The following is an 18685-nucleotide window of genomic DNA, read 5'->3' as shown; positions in this document are numbered from 1 at the left end:
GCCTCTTTAGGGGCGTGGCATATTGAAAAAATACAGTATTGGAGCTACACTTAGCTGCTAAATTGCTGTTGGGATGTGAATGAGTACTCCGCAGTCGGTAACGCCCGACTTACTTGTTTTTTAAATATAGTTGTCTTAGAAAGTTAACTCAGCTAGAAAATAAAAAATAAAAATTTATTATGCTTTCTTATATGCTACTATAAGGCATAATAGTCTTAGAATGATTTACATTTCTTTAAGTATTTGGTTGATCTTTGGTTCAGTTTATAGGTAAACTATAGTCAAATTTGATAAACAAGAACAATGCCTCATGCGGAACCTGTGAACAATGTGGGTCAATTTATTTACATTTATTTTATTCCAGCAGCTTACGTACGATTCGGATAACATATTAAATCGGTCACGATTCGTTTTGGTCAGCCTTTTGGTTTTGGTTAGTTTTCAAATTTTGTACTTAACATATACGAATAGCCCCCTTCGCTATGGGTCTATAGAACTTCTTTCTCCTAAATACTTGAACAACCCCAGTAGTTTACGATAATTGCTTCAATAATTGCGCCTTTCTATAGACTCTTCGTAAACTTGAATTATGAAATGTATATACATACATATATATAATAACTCTATTATATCTTTAATCCGAATATGGCAACAGAAAAATGAAAATGCAAGACATGATTTCAGTCCCTCTTACAGATTTACAGATCTCGCTATAAATTCCAAGTCTTCCATTTCACTAAACTTGACCGAGCAATGACTTGCGTCCATCTGCTTAGACCATTCATCTGCATTCCACTCAGTGCATCGATACTTGATCCGCTATACTCAATTACTTACTGTTTACACTCATTAAAAAAAAAAAAAAACATGCAGTATGTGAGGCTTATATAGATATTTCTATATATTTATTATTCATTTGAATAAATCCGAACTACTTAACACAATAATCTTTGCGCTGCTGTCGTATAACTGCATTCAATTTGAGGCACTGTTGTCGCAGTTGATCATTGTCAGCTTTCAGCACCTCGATGGTCTCCTCCTGTCGCTGTATCGTTTGATGTACTCTATACCAATAAAAAGGGCAAGCAATAAATCTGATCTATATATTAGTTACATCATCAGCTCTTTACCTCTTCTGCAGCTGTTCCATTTCCTGTTTGTGGCGCTCGTTAAGCACATTCAGCTCGCTTTGTATATCCGCATTAAGGTTGTCACGCAGCTTGTCCCGCTCGTTGATGAAGTCGCCGCACATTTTTTTGCTGTGGCTGAGCTCCATCTGGAGCTGTTTAACTTCTGCCTGGCTATTGCGCACCTGAGCATCAGCCTCGGCCAGCTTCTCACGCGTCTCGGCATACTTTTCCCTCAGTGACTTTTCCACGTTCTCAGCCAACTGCAAATCCTTCTCGAACTTCTCCTTGAGACGTCTATAGATGGAGCATTAGTTGGTAACTCGCACAGCTATTCGTTATACTTACAATATCTTTTGCTCGTGCTCCTCGCTGCTTTGGAGTGCGTCTGCCTCCATACGCACCACCAACTCGTCTAACTGCCGATCTCGCTCGGCTCTATAGTGCTGCCTTATAGCATTCTCCTTCTCAGCCAGGGCCAGTTTGGATTTGTTCTCGTATTCCGTTTTCCACAACTCAAAGTCAGCTAAGTATTGCTGCTCAACGGTATTAATGCGGTTCTGATACTTCTCCTCCTGCTTGGCCATCTTTTCCTGCATCTCAAACTTAGCCTGCTCCAGCTCGTTGTCGTGGTCCCGCTGCGCCTCCTGTCGCTTGGCTAGGTAGTCGGCTTCCTTTTGCCGCAGCTCCGCCTGCAGACGCTCGCGCTCAGCAGCAAAATCATCGGCAAGTTTCTGTCGCAACTCGGCCTGGATTTTCTGCTCCTCCTCCAGTTGACGCTCAAAACGCTCTCGTATGGCCGTACGTTCCTTCTCAATGATGCTCTCACGATCCTGTGCGCAACTTTCGCGAATCCCATGCTCGATTTGTTCGTGCTTTAGCCGCGCCTCCTCCAGTGCATCTAGAAGCTCCATCTGATGCGCACGCTTCAACTCCGTCACCTCGCGCTGATGATCGCAATTCATTTTGTTGATTTCCGCCTCCAGGCCTTTGACAGTGAGTTCCTGTTGAGGAACAATTGTGCCATATGTAAGAAGCCTCTTTGCTCAATTTTAAATTAAATAATTAATTCACAATACTAGCTCTTTAGCTCTGTTTTCTAAATAATTTATATGTATATATATGTATGTATGCAAACAGACAATGATGTTAGCGAAGAGGATTTAGTCTCTTTGATGAGTACTCAGTATAAATAATGTTTTGATTAATGAAGCTCTGCCGCGACAAACAAATCCAAGTTTTTTAAAATTAAAATGCAAAGAGTTTTCAATATAATTAATTTACTTTAGAGGTTTGCAGTTTTTCTAGCGACTAGAACCACCAACCATATGGTTAGTCCTAGAACTTAGGTTTATATGGAAAAGTGCAGCTCTGCATTTCTAAGAAAATAATGTAAATTAATCGATAGACATCCTCAGCTAATCTTATTAATCATCAATTCATCGATAGACATATTCAGTTAACCCATCAATAATATCTGAATAAATATATACATACATACCTATACACATACATATGTACATCTTCATCAAGCTAAACTTACCCTACACCCACCTTAATTTTCTTGGTATTCTCTCGCACCCAACGTTCTCGTCGGATCTTCTCGCCTGCTAGAGTTGTCTCCTTTGTGCGGGCTAGTTCGGTTTCGAGTCGATGCTCCCAGGCTTGATTCTGGCTCTCCAGGCGACGCGTTAAGGCAGCCACCTTCTCGCAGAGCGCGCCCTTATCCTTGAGCAGCTGCTCTATGAAGCCCTGATGACGCGTCACAACCTCCTCGTAGTGCTTCTTCTGATCGCGCATTTTCGTAGCGCTGTTGGACTTTTCGGCACGGATCGACTTCTGCTTCTCGCTGCGCAGTTGAATCACATGCTCCTTGGACATATGAATGGCATTGGCCAGCTCGTTGGCACGCAAGCTGAGCGCAATGACGCGTCTAGCCAGCTGGTGATTGGGAAGCATAAGCAGCTCGGAGAGTCTGTAAGGAAACAATAATCTTATGACATATGCTGCCTATAAGCGTATATCTAGATCTACAACTCACTTGGGCACCTCATCAGTCAAGTCCGGCTCCACGACAAATTCCACTTCGGAGCGATTGCTGTCCGGAATAGAGCGACGGGTTTCCATCAGAGTTTTGTCACAGCTGCTCTCCACATTATTTAGATATGCCAAAATGTCTCTGCAAAGATTTTAAAATATCGGATTCAGCTTTAAGCAACACAGATATTTAAAGAATGACTAGACAAAGAGACGTGTAGGATATGGCTGCTATGTTTCATAGCCACTCCGCGTTCTCTGTATATTTATATTCTCCGATATAGGTCATTATGTGAAGGTGATCAGATGAAATATATCTAAACCTGTTTTAAACTAAAACTAGCTATACACAGCTTAATCTAGGTTAAGTTCGTGTGGGTCTATTTATATACCATCATATAAATTATATTTATATATTTAGTGAATGTTCTCTGGCTTACGGTAATCTTTGTTTAACATAATTATCATTCCCAGCTCTTTGTATTTGAAAATCAAAGAGGTTCATATAATTGAGCCTTGAGGCCTGAGGCTCCCTCAGATTCTAGAGTGGCTAACATTTGTACTATATGTCCACAATCCCATCAAGAAATTACATTTTGCTTGCATTAAAGATTTTTGTATACCATAATTAATACATTAATCCATAATTTGCCACTCACTTGTACTTGTCGCCACTTTCGGGCATCTTGTCCCCGATTTGGCTAACCGAATCCGTCGTGTCGGCCCTTGAGCTGGATAGCTTCAGGTTCAGATCACTGGGCAGACGTTCAGCAAAGTTATCTGAAAGGTGTTTATCCATATAAGTAAATCAAAAAAATTATCAGAATTGTTCTGACAGCGAACCCCGTTTCTTATCCTCCTCGATCTCCTTGATAACTGACACAATCTCATCGTATGTCGAGCCTCTGGAGTCCTCGTTCGATTTGAGTGATAATTGAGAGCCACTGTCGTTGTCATTGTCGTTGCCCTCGTCCAGCTCGTCCACGCCCTGTTTGTGCAGCTCCTCGAACTGGGCAAGCGCCTGCTTCTGCTCGTGGATGCTCATCCAGCTGTCTACCTTGTCCAGATTGTACTCGGTCAGCTTGCGCTCCTCTCGCAGGCTGCCCACACTGACGGCCTTCTTCAGCTTGCCGGTGGAGCCAATTGTTGGATTTTTGGTCAGAAATTTAGACTTGTTGCTGTTTCGACTGCCGGCCTCTGCACTGGCTGGCTTCACATTCTCCTTCTTTTTGCCCACAAATGGGGGAGTGGAAGCGATCTTTAGATAATTGCTAATAACGGAATCAGCATTGGTGTTGCCGAAATTTCTGCGATCTTCTTGCACAATGGGCAGAAAATTATTCTCAGCGCCGAAATTACGTTGCCCAGTCGAGCGGTAGGTGGCGCCACTATTACTCTGAGCGTGGTTGTTGTTGTTGTTGTTGTTGCTGCTGCCATTCACTGGACTGAGATTCTTCTCAGACAAATTATTCTGCTTGTCCTTGGCCTGTGCTGCATACTTATCCAAATAGTTAGGCAATTCCATGTTGTTTAGTGGCTCCAACGGCTTCAGGGTTTTATCCAGAGACACGCCCACCGCCTGCTTATACTCCCTGATTACACTCAGCTCCGACGAACCAGACTTGGTCGTGGGCGTCGGCAGCGCAGACGGGGGCAACTGTGGCTTGGTCTCCGCAAAGCGACAAGTGGGCGCATCGCAGGAGCATTTGATGTCAGCGGTGGCTTCGTTGGTGCTGGCCGTGGAGGAGCGGGTGCTGCAGGTGCAGTTCTCCGACGGGCATTTGGGATACTCATAGGTCTCAGCCAGCACCTCGGCACTGCCGCTACCCGAATTGGGACTGCCGAAGTGCACAGATTTCTTTTGTCCACTGGCATCGCCCGGTTCCAGCTTATTTCCGTTCCCGTTATAACTAAAGTTGGGCAGTGTTAGAGGACCTGGAGCTGAAATATTGATGCTATGGCTGCTGCTGCACCGAATCTCCTGCTTATCATTGTCACAGTCACTGGAATCCACATCATTGTGCTGACTGCTGTTCGGCTTACTGAACGACACGCGACCCGGCAAATCTGGCTTAGCAGTCTTTTGCAGTAGCGTCGCATTGCTAAGTCCCTGACTCTTGGCCGCCGACCAATTGGAGGCATACGATTTGGCTTTGTCCGTGCCTGTACCTGTGCCTTGTCCTGTACCTGTACCTGTGCCTTGTCCTGTACCTGTGCCCGGCATGTTGATCAGAAAACGTTCCAGCTGCTCACCCTCGCTGCTGTGACTTCTGACTTCTGACTTCTGCGAGAAATCCGACTGTTCGTCGGTGGAAGAATTGCAGGTGCTGCGGCACAGCCAGCTGCGCTTGATGGGCTCCTCTAGCAGCGATTTGAGCAGATCTGTGGAAGATACTTGAGCCTGCCAAATAGAAGGTAGAAGAGTAAAATAAATAGCTCGAATAACCATAAAAGTGATCAATATGTAGCATATAAACTGGATTACAATTCAGTCATTGAATAATATGTTGTCTTTAAAAAAAAACTCAATAATGAAATGCTCTATTTCATAATACAAATTAGAGTAGGATCCGGTTATAACGTCCTCGCTTATAGCGTCCGTACGGTTATTGCGACGGAAATTCTGGTTCCCAGGCAAACTTATACGAGCAAACTACTACGGTTATAGAGTCTTCCAAGTATTACTTGGGTCCCTTGAGTGTCGTTATAACTGGATTATACTATATTGCATTATAAGAATTTGTATACTAAGAATAGATATCACTAATGTTCTTTAGTTTTTGGATAAATATAATAAAATTATTTGATAAAATATGTTTTATTTCAATTTTACGTAACTCACTAAATTTTGGTCCATTTTCTTCTCAACACTCTCTATTAATAAGCAAACGTCATTGTTTGACAGTTGGTACTCACGTGCTTATTGTGCCGCAGCTCCTTGTCACCAAAGTAAACGCTTAGCTTGCGTCCGAACTTGGGATCCGCCGACTGCGGTCGTCCCAGGAAGGGCGAGGAGCGACTGCGTTGCTGCAGAAAGTTGGCCGAACGTGGACGAAAATGCGGCGTCGGACTGTGTAGCGTGGTCAGAGAGCGACTATTGTACTTTGGCTTCGATTTTTGTCTAGCGGTGAGGTTTATCTATATATGCGAGGGGAGCGACAGGACAGTACAAGAATAGCCCAGACCCTACTCAGTATGTCTACTTACCTGTGAGCCTCTAAGACATAAATCCATAATAGTATAAAAATTCGCAGACGACACAACTTTGACACTCGCTTTTCACTTTTCATTCAGCTAGGGTTACCTTTTTTCCGAAGCTTGCTGCATTGAGCTGAACTGACGGCAGCGCCACAGCCAACTGATTTCATTCGAAAACTTGTTTGGCCCATGGTCGCTTTTGTTTTGGCCAACCTCTGTATATGTATATATGTATGTATATGGTAAATGAAAATAACAGCCCCTGGCCAAAGTATCGATTAAACGCTGTCGCCGGTCAGGACATGTGCCCACAGATGTTGGTCAGCAATGCAACCCCCGAAGCCAACCTGGACATGGTTACCATGGGTCACGAGCGTCACGCTCGACAAACTCACAGCTAAATGGAGAATTAGACAATGCAGGTGCCTCTCACACATTCGAAAACCTTAAGCTGATATCTATTTTTAAGCAAGTATCGATATACCATTCACGCCCATCAAGCGATCAATCATTGCCATTGAAGAATTTCATTAATTCAAGAATATATTTAAAGACATTTATATTTCCTACTGCTGAAGGACTGTCTAGTTGTGCCTTCCATATGTCAAAGTTCAATTGCTTAAAATACTTTTCGCACAAGCGATACATATCTAACAACATTCCATTTTCAAGGTCAGGAGATATGCTAATGATAATTGCATCACTATACAGCATACATACATACATTTATAGTGTTTTAATAATTTTTAAAGCAAGCTAGTGCTAAGCGTGCATTAATCATATTTTAGTCTGTCTCGTATTTCCATATTTTTTGAAATAGCCTTATATAAATAATTATAAAAACTTTTTAATTAACCTTAAGAAGATTAGGTAACCCTACTAACTGTCAGATTCAAGCGATAAACTTTTTGACATGCCATTTTTCTTATTTTCAATTGTAGAGCAATTATTTTTTGTTCTAAAACTGTAGAAAATAAAGTTTTTTATAATTTGTAATGTCCACTTTCTTTTATCATGTGATATCGAGGCTTGAGAAGTTTAAATAATAACGTTTCAAAGATAACAGTTGGAGGATTACAAAATTTTCCACTAGGGGAAGTATCGGAAAAATACTTCTACCTTATTAGGCCACGAATATAATATATATTCCCAACCGCTAGCTTCAGCTGCAGACGAACATATAATATACAAATTATATATTATTATATACAAATTATTTGTAAAATGGAAAAACTGTTCAAATAAGCTTTAGATATAAATAAACCACACACTCCGATAAGCCGTACAAAGCCGGTTAGGTATCCAGTTAATAATTAAATTCAGCAAATCTTCGCATTCGTTTGTAATAATAATTTATTTAAATAAAGCAAATTGTTTTTGAAGTAAACATAGTTAAATGTAGCTGGTGGCCAGCCACAAGAGGCGGAAGCCCCAGGCGTGGCAATTGCCTCAACAGCTAGCGCGTAGTGTGTGTGTGTGTGTGTGTGTGTGTGTGTGTGTGTGTGTGTGTGTGTGTGGGTTTGTATGCGTGCGTACACGGATACTGACTGATGCGCAAAAGCATAAAATTAAATTTGGCAACATTTCTCATAATGAACTTAGTCTCTAACACAAAGTACACAAATACATTAAGTTTTCGTTTCTCGTTTTGTTTATCTTTCCTTTTGATTAATAACAAATTGCACTAGAAGCCCACTAAGGGATTTGGGTGTTGGACGAGAGGAGCAGCTTCAGCCGCCTACTCCGCACGCAGGACGGGTGTCACCTGCACCTCGTTCTTCTCATCACTTTGTATATCGAACTTTAGCTTGGTCAACTCCTGCAGCTGCGCATCGGCAGACGAGGCGGGCACCTCCTTGGTCACCAGCACCGTGTCGGGGTAGTTGTTCTCGCCAGCGCCCAGCTCTTGTGAGAAGCTGACCACTGTCTTCGGCTCATAGTTGACGCCAAGCGCGCCGCTTGGATCGGCCCTAGCTACGGTGGGTTGCTCACTGGAGTGTCCATTCGTATGGGAGATGGTGATGCCAGCTTCCTCAGTGGCAACGCCGTTTTCAGTGGCTGCCGCTGGAGTAACCACCTCGACCTGTGCCTCTACGGCAGCCGGCGGCACTTCAACAGCTGTAACTGTGGGTACAGCTACCGCTACTGGTGGTGCTTCAACTTGGACCTCTGCTAGGTCCGATTCCGCTTTGGCGTCGTCATCCTCGCCGGCCACAGCCTTGTTGACTTCCTCTATGGCCTTGGCCACCTCCTCGGGCGCCACATCATTAATCGCCTGTCCATTGCTGAAGGACTGCTCCTGTTCCTGCTCTTGCTTCGGCTCCTCCTTCTCCTCTCTCTCTACCTCTCCCTCCTTCTCGCCAATGTGACCATTGGTAAGCACTGCCGGCTGGTCCAATTCTGCTCTGTGACCATTCGCAGTGGGAACAACTTGCTCCTGCTCCTGCTCCTGCTCCCGCTTGTCACCCTGCTGCTCTTCCTCAATCTTGGCCGGCAGAGGCATCTCCAGAGAAGGAACTATAGCCGGGCTGGCCATAGTCTCAGCAAAAGAGGTACGATTGGGTGAATCCGGCGAGATCATGACGTGGGTGAAGTAGCCACTGCGCCGATTCTCAAAGTCCAGCACATTCTCCTTGGCCAAACGCTCCTGAATCCGTCGCTGTCGCAGTATAAACTCCGGCACGTTCTCATCATCCCCAGCTGCAGCCGCCGGTGCTTCCGAACTGGCCAGCTTCGGGCGACGCAGCACCACCTTGGCTGCTTCATTCTGTTCCGCAGTGCCGTTGCCGTTACTACTCGCCCAGCTGGCGGCTGCTGTGGAGGGCTTGAAGACGCCGTTGAACTTGGTGCCGACCACAAATTTGTTGGTGTTGCTGTTGTTGTTGTAGCCGGCGCACTTGTAGGGATTGTAGTTGTTGTTGGCGCTGGGTTGCGGCGACAGCGGATGCTGGCCATCATTGTCTTCCAGCTTGGGTGAACGGGCGATGGTGAAGTTCGGCTTGCCGTGGCTGATCAACAGCTTCGTGGCCGGCGAGGGGCTCTTGTCGCTGAGGGGCGATGGCAGACCGCTGCGAATTTGTATGCTGGGCTTGTTGATGGTATCGGCCATGTTGCGAATGTGCGTGTGTGTGTGTGTGCCTAGGGAGATGTGTGTGTGTGACAGAGTGTGTGGCTCGTTTGTATCAGATACGCGCTTTTACTTTCCGTATGTTAACGGTGCTTCGCCTGTGAGTAGCTGTAAAAGATGTTAACAAAAAGTAGGAGAAAAAGAAGTAACAAAAAATTAGTCAAATGCAAATTATTTTTTCTTCTTTTTTTGGCTTCTTTTTTTTGGCCCAATCATAATCATGTTTAATTTGTGGTGAAAACCAAAATCAAACGTCGGTTAGCAAATTTTTGTTCGATTTTTATTGAAATTAAATTTTAATTTTATATACTTTAGTTTAGTTTCTTTTTGGAGCAGCACCTTGAGAATGCGGCGACTGCTTTCTATAAACTATTTGATTTTATGGCCACTCAGGCCAGCTTAAAGCGTTTTTATAATGCCCACAAAGCAGGTGAGTCATTTGCTGAGAAACTTTTGATAAGACACTTTTAAGTTGCTGCTTTTTTTAAGCTAAGACAAATCAATTACTCATTCTTTGTTTATGACATGAATTTAATGTTAATCAACTCACAATACATGTATATCTATATACATGTAGTCTGTGGCATTTATTAATCATAAATAACCAATTCAGTTTTACTTATGGTTGTAGCTAATTTATAACATATTTATAAGACTGTTTAAACGTTGTTAACTATGTCCAAAGTGCACAAATGCCACAAGCTAGAAATTTAATTGATGGGCACTTGGCAATTGGTCTACTATATGAATATATATAAACACATATGTTCATTTATATCGTGCTGTGCCTAACATAAATTGTATATTGCAATAATGCGATCAACTCATGAACTCCTCAATCAAAGCTCTCATTCTCCGAAAGAGAATGTTACTATCACATGGAACTCATGTTGAATTCTTGTGGGATCCTCGGGTAGTCAAGTTTATTTAAAACTGGCAGAGTATCACGACAAATCCTCTGAGATGCATACAGGATCCATTAGCTAGCATTGCTAGCATTGCTTATGCTGTCAACGATCTGTTGTGAAAATCAAACAGATCCGCATATAAATTTGAGACCGTTTTCATTTTTTTCATTTAAGAAAACCTTTTTTATAAATTATTTAATTCATTTCATAGTACTCTACTATTGCCTAAGCTTCGCGAATATTTAGATCAAATAATCATTAAGTTTTTTGAAAATGAATTAAAGTTCTTCAAATTGAAGGAATAGTGAAAAGAATATTGCTTGAATAGAAGCTAAAGTAAGTAGAAGTCACAGTAAGACTGCAAAGCTACGGTGAATTTTTATCCATCATATATATTTAGCTAATTATACAGTCTGACATTATATTAATTTACTGTGTCTAATGTACTGCAGTATGTCGAATCTAAATTGTTGTTTGGACTAAAGCTTTCTGTTGAAACAAATTACAAATAGTTGCATTATAAAGACTCATCGAATATACTAAAAAGATTAATTGTAATCTATTTATACTGCTCTGCTTGTAATATTTATATTAATAAACACATTCAATCAGCATTAGCAACCCATATCAACTCAATTTGCCACAGATAAGGAAGTCTGTTCCCTAATAAATTATAATTATGTATTATGTTGATTATGAAATTGATCAAATATAATACCATTGCAAAATAGCCCTAGAGTACAAAATAAATAAATAAACTATATTATTCTATTGATAGCTGACTTAGAGTGGTGCCTTGACAACATATCTTTATGGATGTAGATATATCGATCTATGGTGTGGTTCCTTCCTTGGTTCTTTATCAACTGGGTTATATAATGGCCACACGCTCCCCGCACAATTTGTGGCTTATTTATGTATCTATCCGACTTGGCGCACAGCCTCGTGCTATCAATCACATGTTCAGACCCCGTCAATAAAAAAAACGCAATACTTTTGCATACTTTCGCTGGTAATTTGTACCGTGTGTTTGCGTTTCTGATTTTCCAAAAGCTTTTTTTTATGTTTTTCACGTATGCGTAATTACGTAATGCGATCGGACAATGCATGGCCAGGGCCATCAACTGGTCATTGTCCTGGCTGCCCCCAGCCAAAAAAAGTAGGCAACAAGCACGATAAACAAATGCCACTGATTGTTTATTGAGCTATGTGAACTGCTTAAATAACAATTAGCGGGAACCATTCGTACCATATACACTTCGGGCCGTAGCACAGATCGATCAACTGCATGTGACCCAACTGGACTAGAATCTTATCAATAAACCAGTACACGTACACGTATACGGCTGATACAAGTAGAATTTTCATTGTCAAGCCTTGACGGCCGGAACCTCCCCTCTCCATCTTCAATGTCAATGGGTAATTTAATTAGTAGCTGCAATTTATGGACCTGCATTGCAGTTACTCTCATAAATTCTATGCACATTCAATTACTTAGCCAAAGGTCAGACTCACAGTTTATTTGATTTCATTTTCAGTTTTATTGTTCAGCTGTAATTGAACTTATTTTTGTAATTTATTTCTGTTACTATTGCTGTAGTAGTAGTTGTTGTTGTTGTTGTTTGTTTGTTTTATGGCGTCTGGCTGAGTGTCTGGCAATTGCGACGCATCTAAATTAGGTAAATACGATAAAGTTTTCCAAGCAAACATCTAAAAGTTAACCGACTCGAAACTAGATAAATTCAGATCGAAAAGTAAAGCTCTTCATTTAAAAAGTATTGTACAAAACTATCAACAATAATTATTTGTAAATCTGTAAATTTAAATATGTTCTCAAAATTGTCCTTGGGCAACCAAGTTTCGCAACATTTTCGTCATTCTTGAACTTTGTAGGCAATGTTCACTGTACTCCACTTGATTGAAGTTGAAGAATATCAGAGCTGTGCACATACATTATTGACTGACATACTGACTTAATTATTTATTCCATTAAGCAGCCGAACGTGCCGAACAACTCGTATTAATTTGTATTTGACTTTCAACGTACGCACAGAAGCCCATGACAAATATCTAAATAATGTGCATTTATGTGCACACAATATACACATACGTGTAGCTGTTTATATATTGATAACTGAATATATAAACAAAAACAAAAAAATAATAATACTAGTAACAAAATGCCAATTACAGAACCAAAATAAACTGTGCTCAAATCTTGTCACCGTTTGTACTTGCCGCCATGGGGCATTTTGCTTTTGTAAAGTTTTAAGAAATCTGTGGGGCGAGCGGGCGCTGGGTAGGTTTGGTGGGTTTGTGGGTGGATGTGGCCTGTTGGTTGTCGGCCCGCCTAATTAAGTGCAAATATCCAACTCGGCGACAGCTGTTTACAGCAAATAACTTAAGCTGTTTTGAACATATTTTCCGTGTCTTTTTTTTTTATTTTTTTTTTTTTGTAGTTGTTTTTGTTTTAATTCCAACTTGAAAGAAACACACAAAAAGTTGCACATGATCTGTTTATTGCCTGGGGCACGGAGCACTTGAAAATGCGAGTTGACCTTGGGTTTTGACGACTTGTGTGGAATAAGCTGAGATTTATATATTTTGTATACCCTCGGACTATGCAAATGGGGTGGATAAATTTCGCTTGACGAACAATTTCCTAAGCACTAACATTATATTTTCATATATTATTAAAATATCCAAGAATTGTCTTAAACACTTTTTGTGCGTAAAAGATTAAACATACATCTGGTTCGATGCCAAACGTACTATGAATATATTAAATGATTTTTATCAAGATCGACAATAAAATGATGAGTTATTAAAGTATCCATTGACGCTTATCGCTCGTAAACTAATTATCATATAATATACTGTTTATGCATTTATCTCAAGTTTGTTGGTTTTAAAGCTGATGTCATACAAATCAGTATGGGTGTGTCGTATTAAAGATTAGATAAAAATAAACAGATTATATTGATGCTATATCTAAACCCACAGGGGGAAAAGGAAAAAAAGCATCTATATGGATATAATTATAGATATAGATGCGCAAAAATTGATCCTTCGCAAAATGGAATTTAAAATACAAATATACTAACTGCTAGTCGAGCATTCTCATTTCATAAATATTTTCCATTCTACTACATTTTTATATGCAAAATATTTGCATAAAGTTAGCGAGAGCGGAAGGCTATTAATATATTTCTGGCTGAATACAGAAAATTGCACTTAAATAAGCTCTCAGAGTAAACATACATATATATATAATATATACATATTTATATATGACTACATATATTTATTTATTGATTAATTGGCAAAATTTATTCATAAAAATATACAAATACTATATACAATGGTTTATCTCCAAAGTTTTTGCTGCTGAGCTAAACGTTCGTAAAAAGAAAAATAAAAAAATGAAAACCGGCTTTTAACCTAAGACCTTGGCTGAGCACCAAAGAAAGCGAAAGTATTTACATTGTAGCCTGATACACGATTTAAAAAGTTGCATATCATATACATGTATGCAAAGCAAATAACAGAAAACTCCAAATTTATAGATTGTCAACTTTCTGCATAAGATTTGATTTGATAATAGCAGCAAGGCAGCTCTCCATTTTTTGAAACTGTCAGCTATTTATGAGCTAAAACCATAAACAGCGCATTTGGGCGAAAAGTTCTGGTGTTGAGCAAAAGCTGTTAGGTGCGAAGTGCTGCTGTGACAAATGCCCCAAGACAATAAAAATAAATACCCACAAACAGAAAAAAAATCTGCTGCTATAAAAGACCCAGCCCAGTCCCAGTTATCGGCTACGGAGAGCCCAAACCACCAAAAAATAAATGCCCAGGCCATTCACATTTGTTCAAGTTTTTGGGTTATATCTATTCATTTCTTCGCATTTAGCTGTTGTTGCGTGCGTTTGGTGCGTCTATCATTGGTAAATCAAAAATTGCTTACTTGGCCCCCTTTTTGGCCCGAGCAGAAGAAGTAGGTGTGTTGCCAACACGTCTGGCCATGTGTGTGAACACGTCGCTCGCTGCTCTGTTGCCACAACAATTGCATCGACTTTTTATTATGATGTTATGAAGTGCGACGCACAACTCATCATGCTGGGAATCTCGCACTTTTTTCTCTACATATGTATTAAAATAGGCCCGGTAAATCAAGCAAATTTTACAACTCAAAGCAACATCTGAGCTTGAGTACTTCGTATGCCTCCTCTCCGCTACTATACTATATATGTGTATATATAGTATTGTGAAGCATCTCCATTTCAACGGATTTTATCCTCGAATTGCAGGGCTATGAGAACCTTTTTAGCATTTCAATACTCAATAAATTCGACTTATATAGAGATATGGAAATATAAAAAATTCTAGCATTTTATAAATTTGATAAAGGTATTATACTGAAAATTGTAGCATCAGCCAGAAGTCAATCTAATCAACAATCATAAAAGGCAAAAGCAACAATTTCTCGCAAAAACAACGAAAAAAAAACCCAAAATAAACAAACTGATAAAGAGCATAATCCAAAAACGCGTAAACCCCAAGAACTTGGGCGCGCTGTAATAATTTATTATCTAATCAGATGATTAACGGCCTCCACCTGAAAGAAAGTGAAAACTCACTGCATTAAAACCAACAGCATAAAGTGTTCAGAAATAAAACAATGTTGTAAAAGCGCACAAAACTGAGTTCAAGGTACGAACCCAATGCATAACGGTAAATACGACTTGACTATATATGTACATATATATATATATGTTTTTTTTTTAAGTTTTTTAAGCTCGTAAAACAAAGTTTTGCATGCAATCGAGCTGCATGCAAAAAAGTGAAAAGCATTTGCCGTTTAACGTTATTATAGCGTGTCTGCATGTGGATTATATATATTATATTATATATATAGATAGGTTTCTCGTAGAATGTATTATAAGTTAAGCTTGAGCTACGCGACACTTGAACCGATTTTCGAACAATTTGATTTGTCTACACTTGACTGGAAATTTAACGGACCAAGTCACGCACAGATTCTAAGCGGCTTTTGCTGGCATTTATTCTGTAGCGGCCAACGCGTCGTATGCGCAATTGTAATCGCGTAGAATGCGCTCAAATATGATTTACACGTTAGCAAAATTATTTTATTGTTATTATTTTCTTTATGATTATTATTGTCATAAATATTATTAAATTATTATTATTTTTTTTTTTTTTGGCAACAAACGCACCTTGAAAGCGATTGTCGTTGATGTTGTTACTGTTTGTCCGCTGCGTTACCGTAAAACGCCAAAACGTAACTGAAACTGAACCTGAACCAACTTCAACACTGACGAGCACCTCTGAAGTCGTCCGGCTGTCGACGTCGACGTCGACTCTGTTGTCGCTTTTATAATACGCAGCACCCATTGAAGCAGAGCAAATAGGGTATCATGATTTTGTTGAAACATGGACACGAAATCAGGACATCAGTCCAACTATATAATAGCACCATACATTTGTCTGTCTGACAGATCTATAATTTTTTCTCAGAGGCAATCCCACACCTCTTAAGAGCTCGAATCATCGAAATTTGGTATGCATATACTATTGTAAGGTATCAAGGCTCGGTAAGTTTATATTATATTGTATTCCATATATATAGTATATTCAAATACAACTTATTGGATTCATTGGATCCTTTACAAGGCCCACACGGTATATAGGGTATCTTCTAGTCGGTCACTTCCGCTTTGAGCACTTTTAGTTGCTATTGCTTCTGTGTTTGTTGGCTCGGTTATCGCGTAAAGTGCTCGTGCGCATAGCTGCCGCAAAATAAATATATGTATGTATATAAAAATAAAAATAAAAAAACACCGCGAAATAAAAGAAAAAAAATACCTGAGCAGCAAACGTGTAAAGTTGACGCTGTTAATAGCTAAACAAATGCCCTACAGGCGCGACCCACAACTGCGTGAAAGGTAAACCGAAATCCAAAGACATTTCCCTTTAGCCGAAAAATTGTTCGCTTTTCGTTTTTCACTTTTAATTGTTGCACAAATTATGCATAATTTCTAAGACGGGCCAAAATGACTAGCATTTCCGACACTTGTTGTTAGCCAAAATGGAAAAGTTAAACAAATATCGAAGACCTCAACGCTCCAGCTGGTTCACACGTGTACCGAGCACGTGATCAGCTGATCACGTCAACAGACCCTGTTTCAAATGCGTATTAGCTGGACTTGTTCATATAGACCTTTATCTCATTATACAACCCTGCCTGAATCACTCTCGATTTAGTAAGCCTTTCGACTTAGTGATATAATCATATGTACATACATATAGCGTAATATGGGTCAGAGATATTGCAGCTCTCAATTGTTTCAAACGTTGCAATTACGGTTCGTATGATTATATAGATTTATAAATGTGCGTCAAGCATTGCTAGCAAGAGTTATTTACTAGCAAATATTTAGAGAGTTTTTCAAACAAACAATAACATTTACGAGCACGAATCGCTTATCATTCGAAAACAACAAAAATACATGGGAAAAGTGTAAAATATTCTACTCTAAATTGTCTAAGGCATGAGATAACGTATATTAGTCACTCACATGATGAATACAATTAGTGAAAAGACTAGTATTATAATAACTGATATGAAGAGCTCAAAGTGTTCATCAGATAATAAATAGTACTCAAAAATAGACAAGTATATCTTGCAAAAATGAAATGAAAAGTATAAGATAAAAGTCTTATTAGAACATTTCTTTAAAGCTGCGAATATTTTAATCTTCCACATAATTTATCGGATAGCAACAAAAAATTACACTTTATTTTTATTTGCTTTGCTTTTCAAGAAGAAGTTCTAGTTCTATAATGCCACAGATAAAGTGATGGATTTGCTAAATCATACTACCTATCACCTATAGACATATACATAATATTTGGCAAATCTATATGCTCAGCCACTTAGATTTAGATAACTTTATTTCTTGATCTAAAATTGTAAGGGATATAATTTTTCCCATGGACCACGCCTCAGTACAAACTTACAAAAAATTTTGTTTAAATCTTTATAATACAAAAAAGTTCAGTCAGGGATTCTACTATTCTTGAGGATGTCAAGCGCAACTTCATTATAAAATTTTAGTTTAATTTATCTATTTAATCTATATAATCTAGATAGTATGTATATTATATAGTATTTTTTAGACGAGGGCTGCCTACACAAATATATATTTAGAATTTGAAGTGCTCAGCAGCAATTGTGTCAATTTGTAAAGGATCTCAAAGGTAACTCACGTGTCAAATTAATATCTCTCGCACACTAAATAAGAGCGTATCTTCTTATGCCAGATTTAGAATTTCCTGACTTACCACGTCGAGCGTATCTAAAAAATCGGAATATCTTTATGAGAAGGGGTAATATAAAAATAAGAAAGTTCCTATGAAATAATAGTTTTCTTAAGTATTTTTTAGAATCAATCAACTTTTTTTCTTGAAAGCCGATAGTAGTACAAATACCAAAACCAATTACAAATATGAATGTAATCACATAGTTAGGTTTACGGACTCCCATCTACATATAATACTTGTTGAACCACTTTTAAATAGTAGCTTGATATCTTCAAAGAGAATATAATATAAAAGGAATAAAAAATGTAACAATCTTTCCTAATAAACTTTCTAGTATACAATAAAAACAAAACAAAAAGAATACAAGTGAAATAAATATAAATTTTAAAATATATATTCAAGTCAAACGAAAGAATAAAATAAACCTTAAACATTAAAATTTAATTTTAATATTTTTGATTGATTCGAATATTGGAAGATTAGCAGTTTCATATTTTGTTCACTTGAAATATTGGCACGATACGCCAGTTGAGGTAATTCAACAAATAAGAGAGATAATAAGAGTCTTAAAATATACTCCCCAAAAAATTTCAACTGCAGGAGCATGCAAAACGTAATTGAACAGCAAAATGCCAAGAGCAATGTAAGCGAGCTATTACCGCACGAAATTCCCCACTAAGAACGTTGCTAATCCGGTATTTCAGTTTCAGCTGTTGTCGTCTTTTCATTTCGTGGAATAGCAGTACCATCACGTTCCCATTGCCCGCATGAACATGGCCAAGCAATTGGTGCACGCCAGCAACAGCAACAGCAACAACAAATATTGTTAACAGGCGCTTCTCGTATCGATTTGATAAGTGTTTTTCTTTTTTTTTTTTTTTTTTTTTTTTTTTTTGCGATTGGCAGCAGCAATTTTGGTCTGGTGTTTTGTGTTTTTATACTTTGAT

General features: G+C 39.1%; 2 protein-coding genes and 1 long non-coding RNA gene across 6 annotated transcripts; 1 reads left to right on the top strand and 2 right to left on the bottom strand.

Moving 5' to 3' along the window:
• Positions 1 to 875: 875 nt before the first annotated feature.
• LOC6580927 (centrosomal protein of 131 kDa) lies at positions 876 to 6498 on the bottom strand. Of its 3 annotated transcripts, XM_002006688.4 has the most exons (9): positions 6372 to 6498; positions 6081 to 6302; positions 4008 to 5565; positions 3824 to 3944; positions 3169 to 3306; positions 2682 to 3102; positions 1476 to 2131; positions 1131 to 1424; positions 876 to 1064 (listed from the first exon to the last, which is right to left on the bottom strand). In XM_002006688.4, the coding sequence occupies exons 1-9, from the start codon at positions 6396 to 6398 to the stop codon at positions 932 to 934; spliced, it is 3570 nt and encodes a 1189-aa protein (XP_002006724.1). In that variant the 5' UTR covers positions 6399 to 6498; the 3' UTR covers positions 876 to 931. The 3 variants fall into 3 exon arrangements, with proteins under 3 accessions (XP_002006724.1, XP_015020024.1, XP_015020025.1); XM_015164538.2 differs by lacking the exons at positions 6081 to 6302; positions 6372 to 6498 and adding an exon at positions 6007 to 6036; XM_015164539.3 differs by lacking the exons at positions 876 to 1064; positions 1131 to 1424 and having other exon boundaries at positions 2000 to 2131; positions 2671 to 3102; positions 6372 to 6465.
• On the top strand, positions 6284 to 6645 carry LOC122757803. The gene is made up of 2 exons (XR_006357970.1): positions 6284 to 6373; positions 6459 to 6645. It is a non-coding gene; the product is annotated as an uncharacterized LOC122757803 (long non-coding RNA).
• Positions 6646 to 7697: 1052 nt separating this feature from the next.
• LOC26528542 (neurofilament medium polypeptide) lies at positions 7698 to 17702 on the bottom strand. Of its 2 annotated transcripts, none has more exons than XM_044011271.1 (2): positions 17685 to 17702; positions 7698 to 9597 (listed from the first exon to the last, which is right to left on the bottom strand). In XM_044011271.1, the coding sequence occupies exon 2, from the start codon at positions 9469 to 9471 to the stop codon at positions 8101 to 8103; it is 1371 nt and encodes a 456-aa protein (XP_043867206.1). In that variant the 5' UTR covers positions 9472 to 9597; positions 17685 to 17702; the 3' UTR covers positions 7698 to 8100. The 2 variants fall into 2 exon arrangements, with proteins under 2 accessions (XP_043867206.1, XP_015020023.2); XM_015164537.3 differs by lacking the exon at positions 17685 to 17702 and adding an exon at positions 15632 to 15762.
• Positions 17703 to 18685: the final 983 nt, after the last annotated feature.

This window comes from Drosophila mojavensis, unplaced genomic scaffold (assembly GCF_018153725.1).
Source record: "Drosophila mojavensis isolate 15081-1352.22 unplaced genomic scaffold, ASM1815372v1 contig_81, whole genome shotgun sequence".
NCBI classification, from domain to species: Eukaryota; Metazoa; Arthropoda; class Insecta; order Diptera; family Drosophilidae; genus Drosophila; species Drosophila mojavensis.
This window is presented reverse-complemented; position numbering and strand designations above follow the sequence as displayed.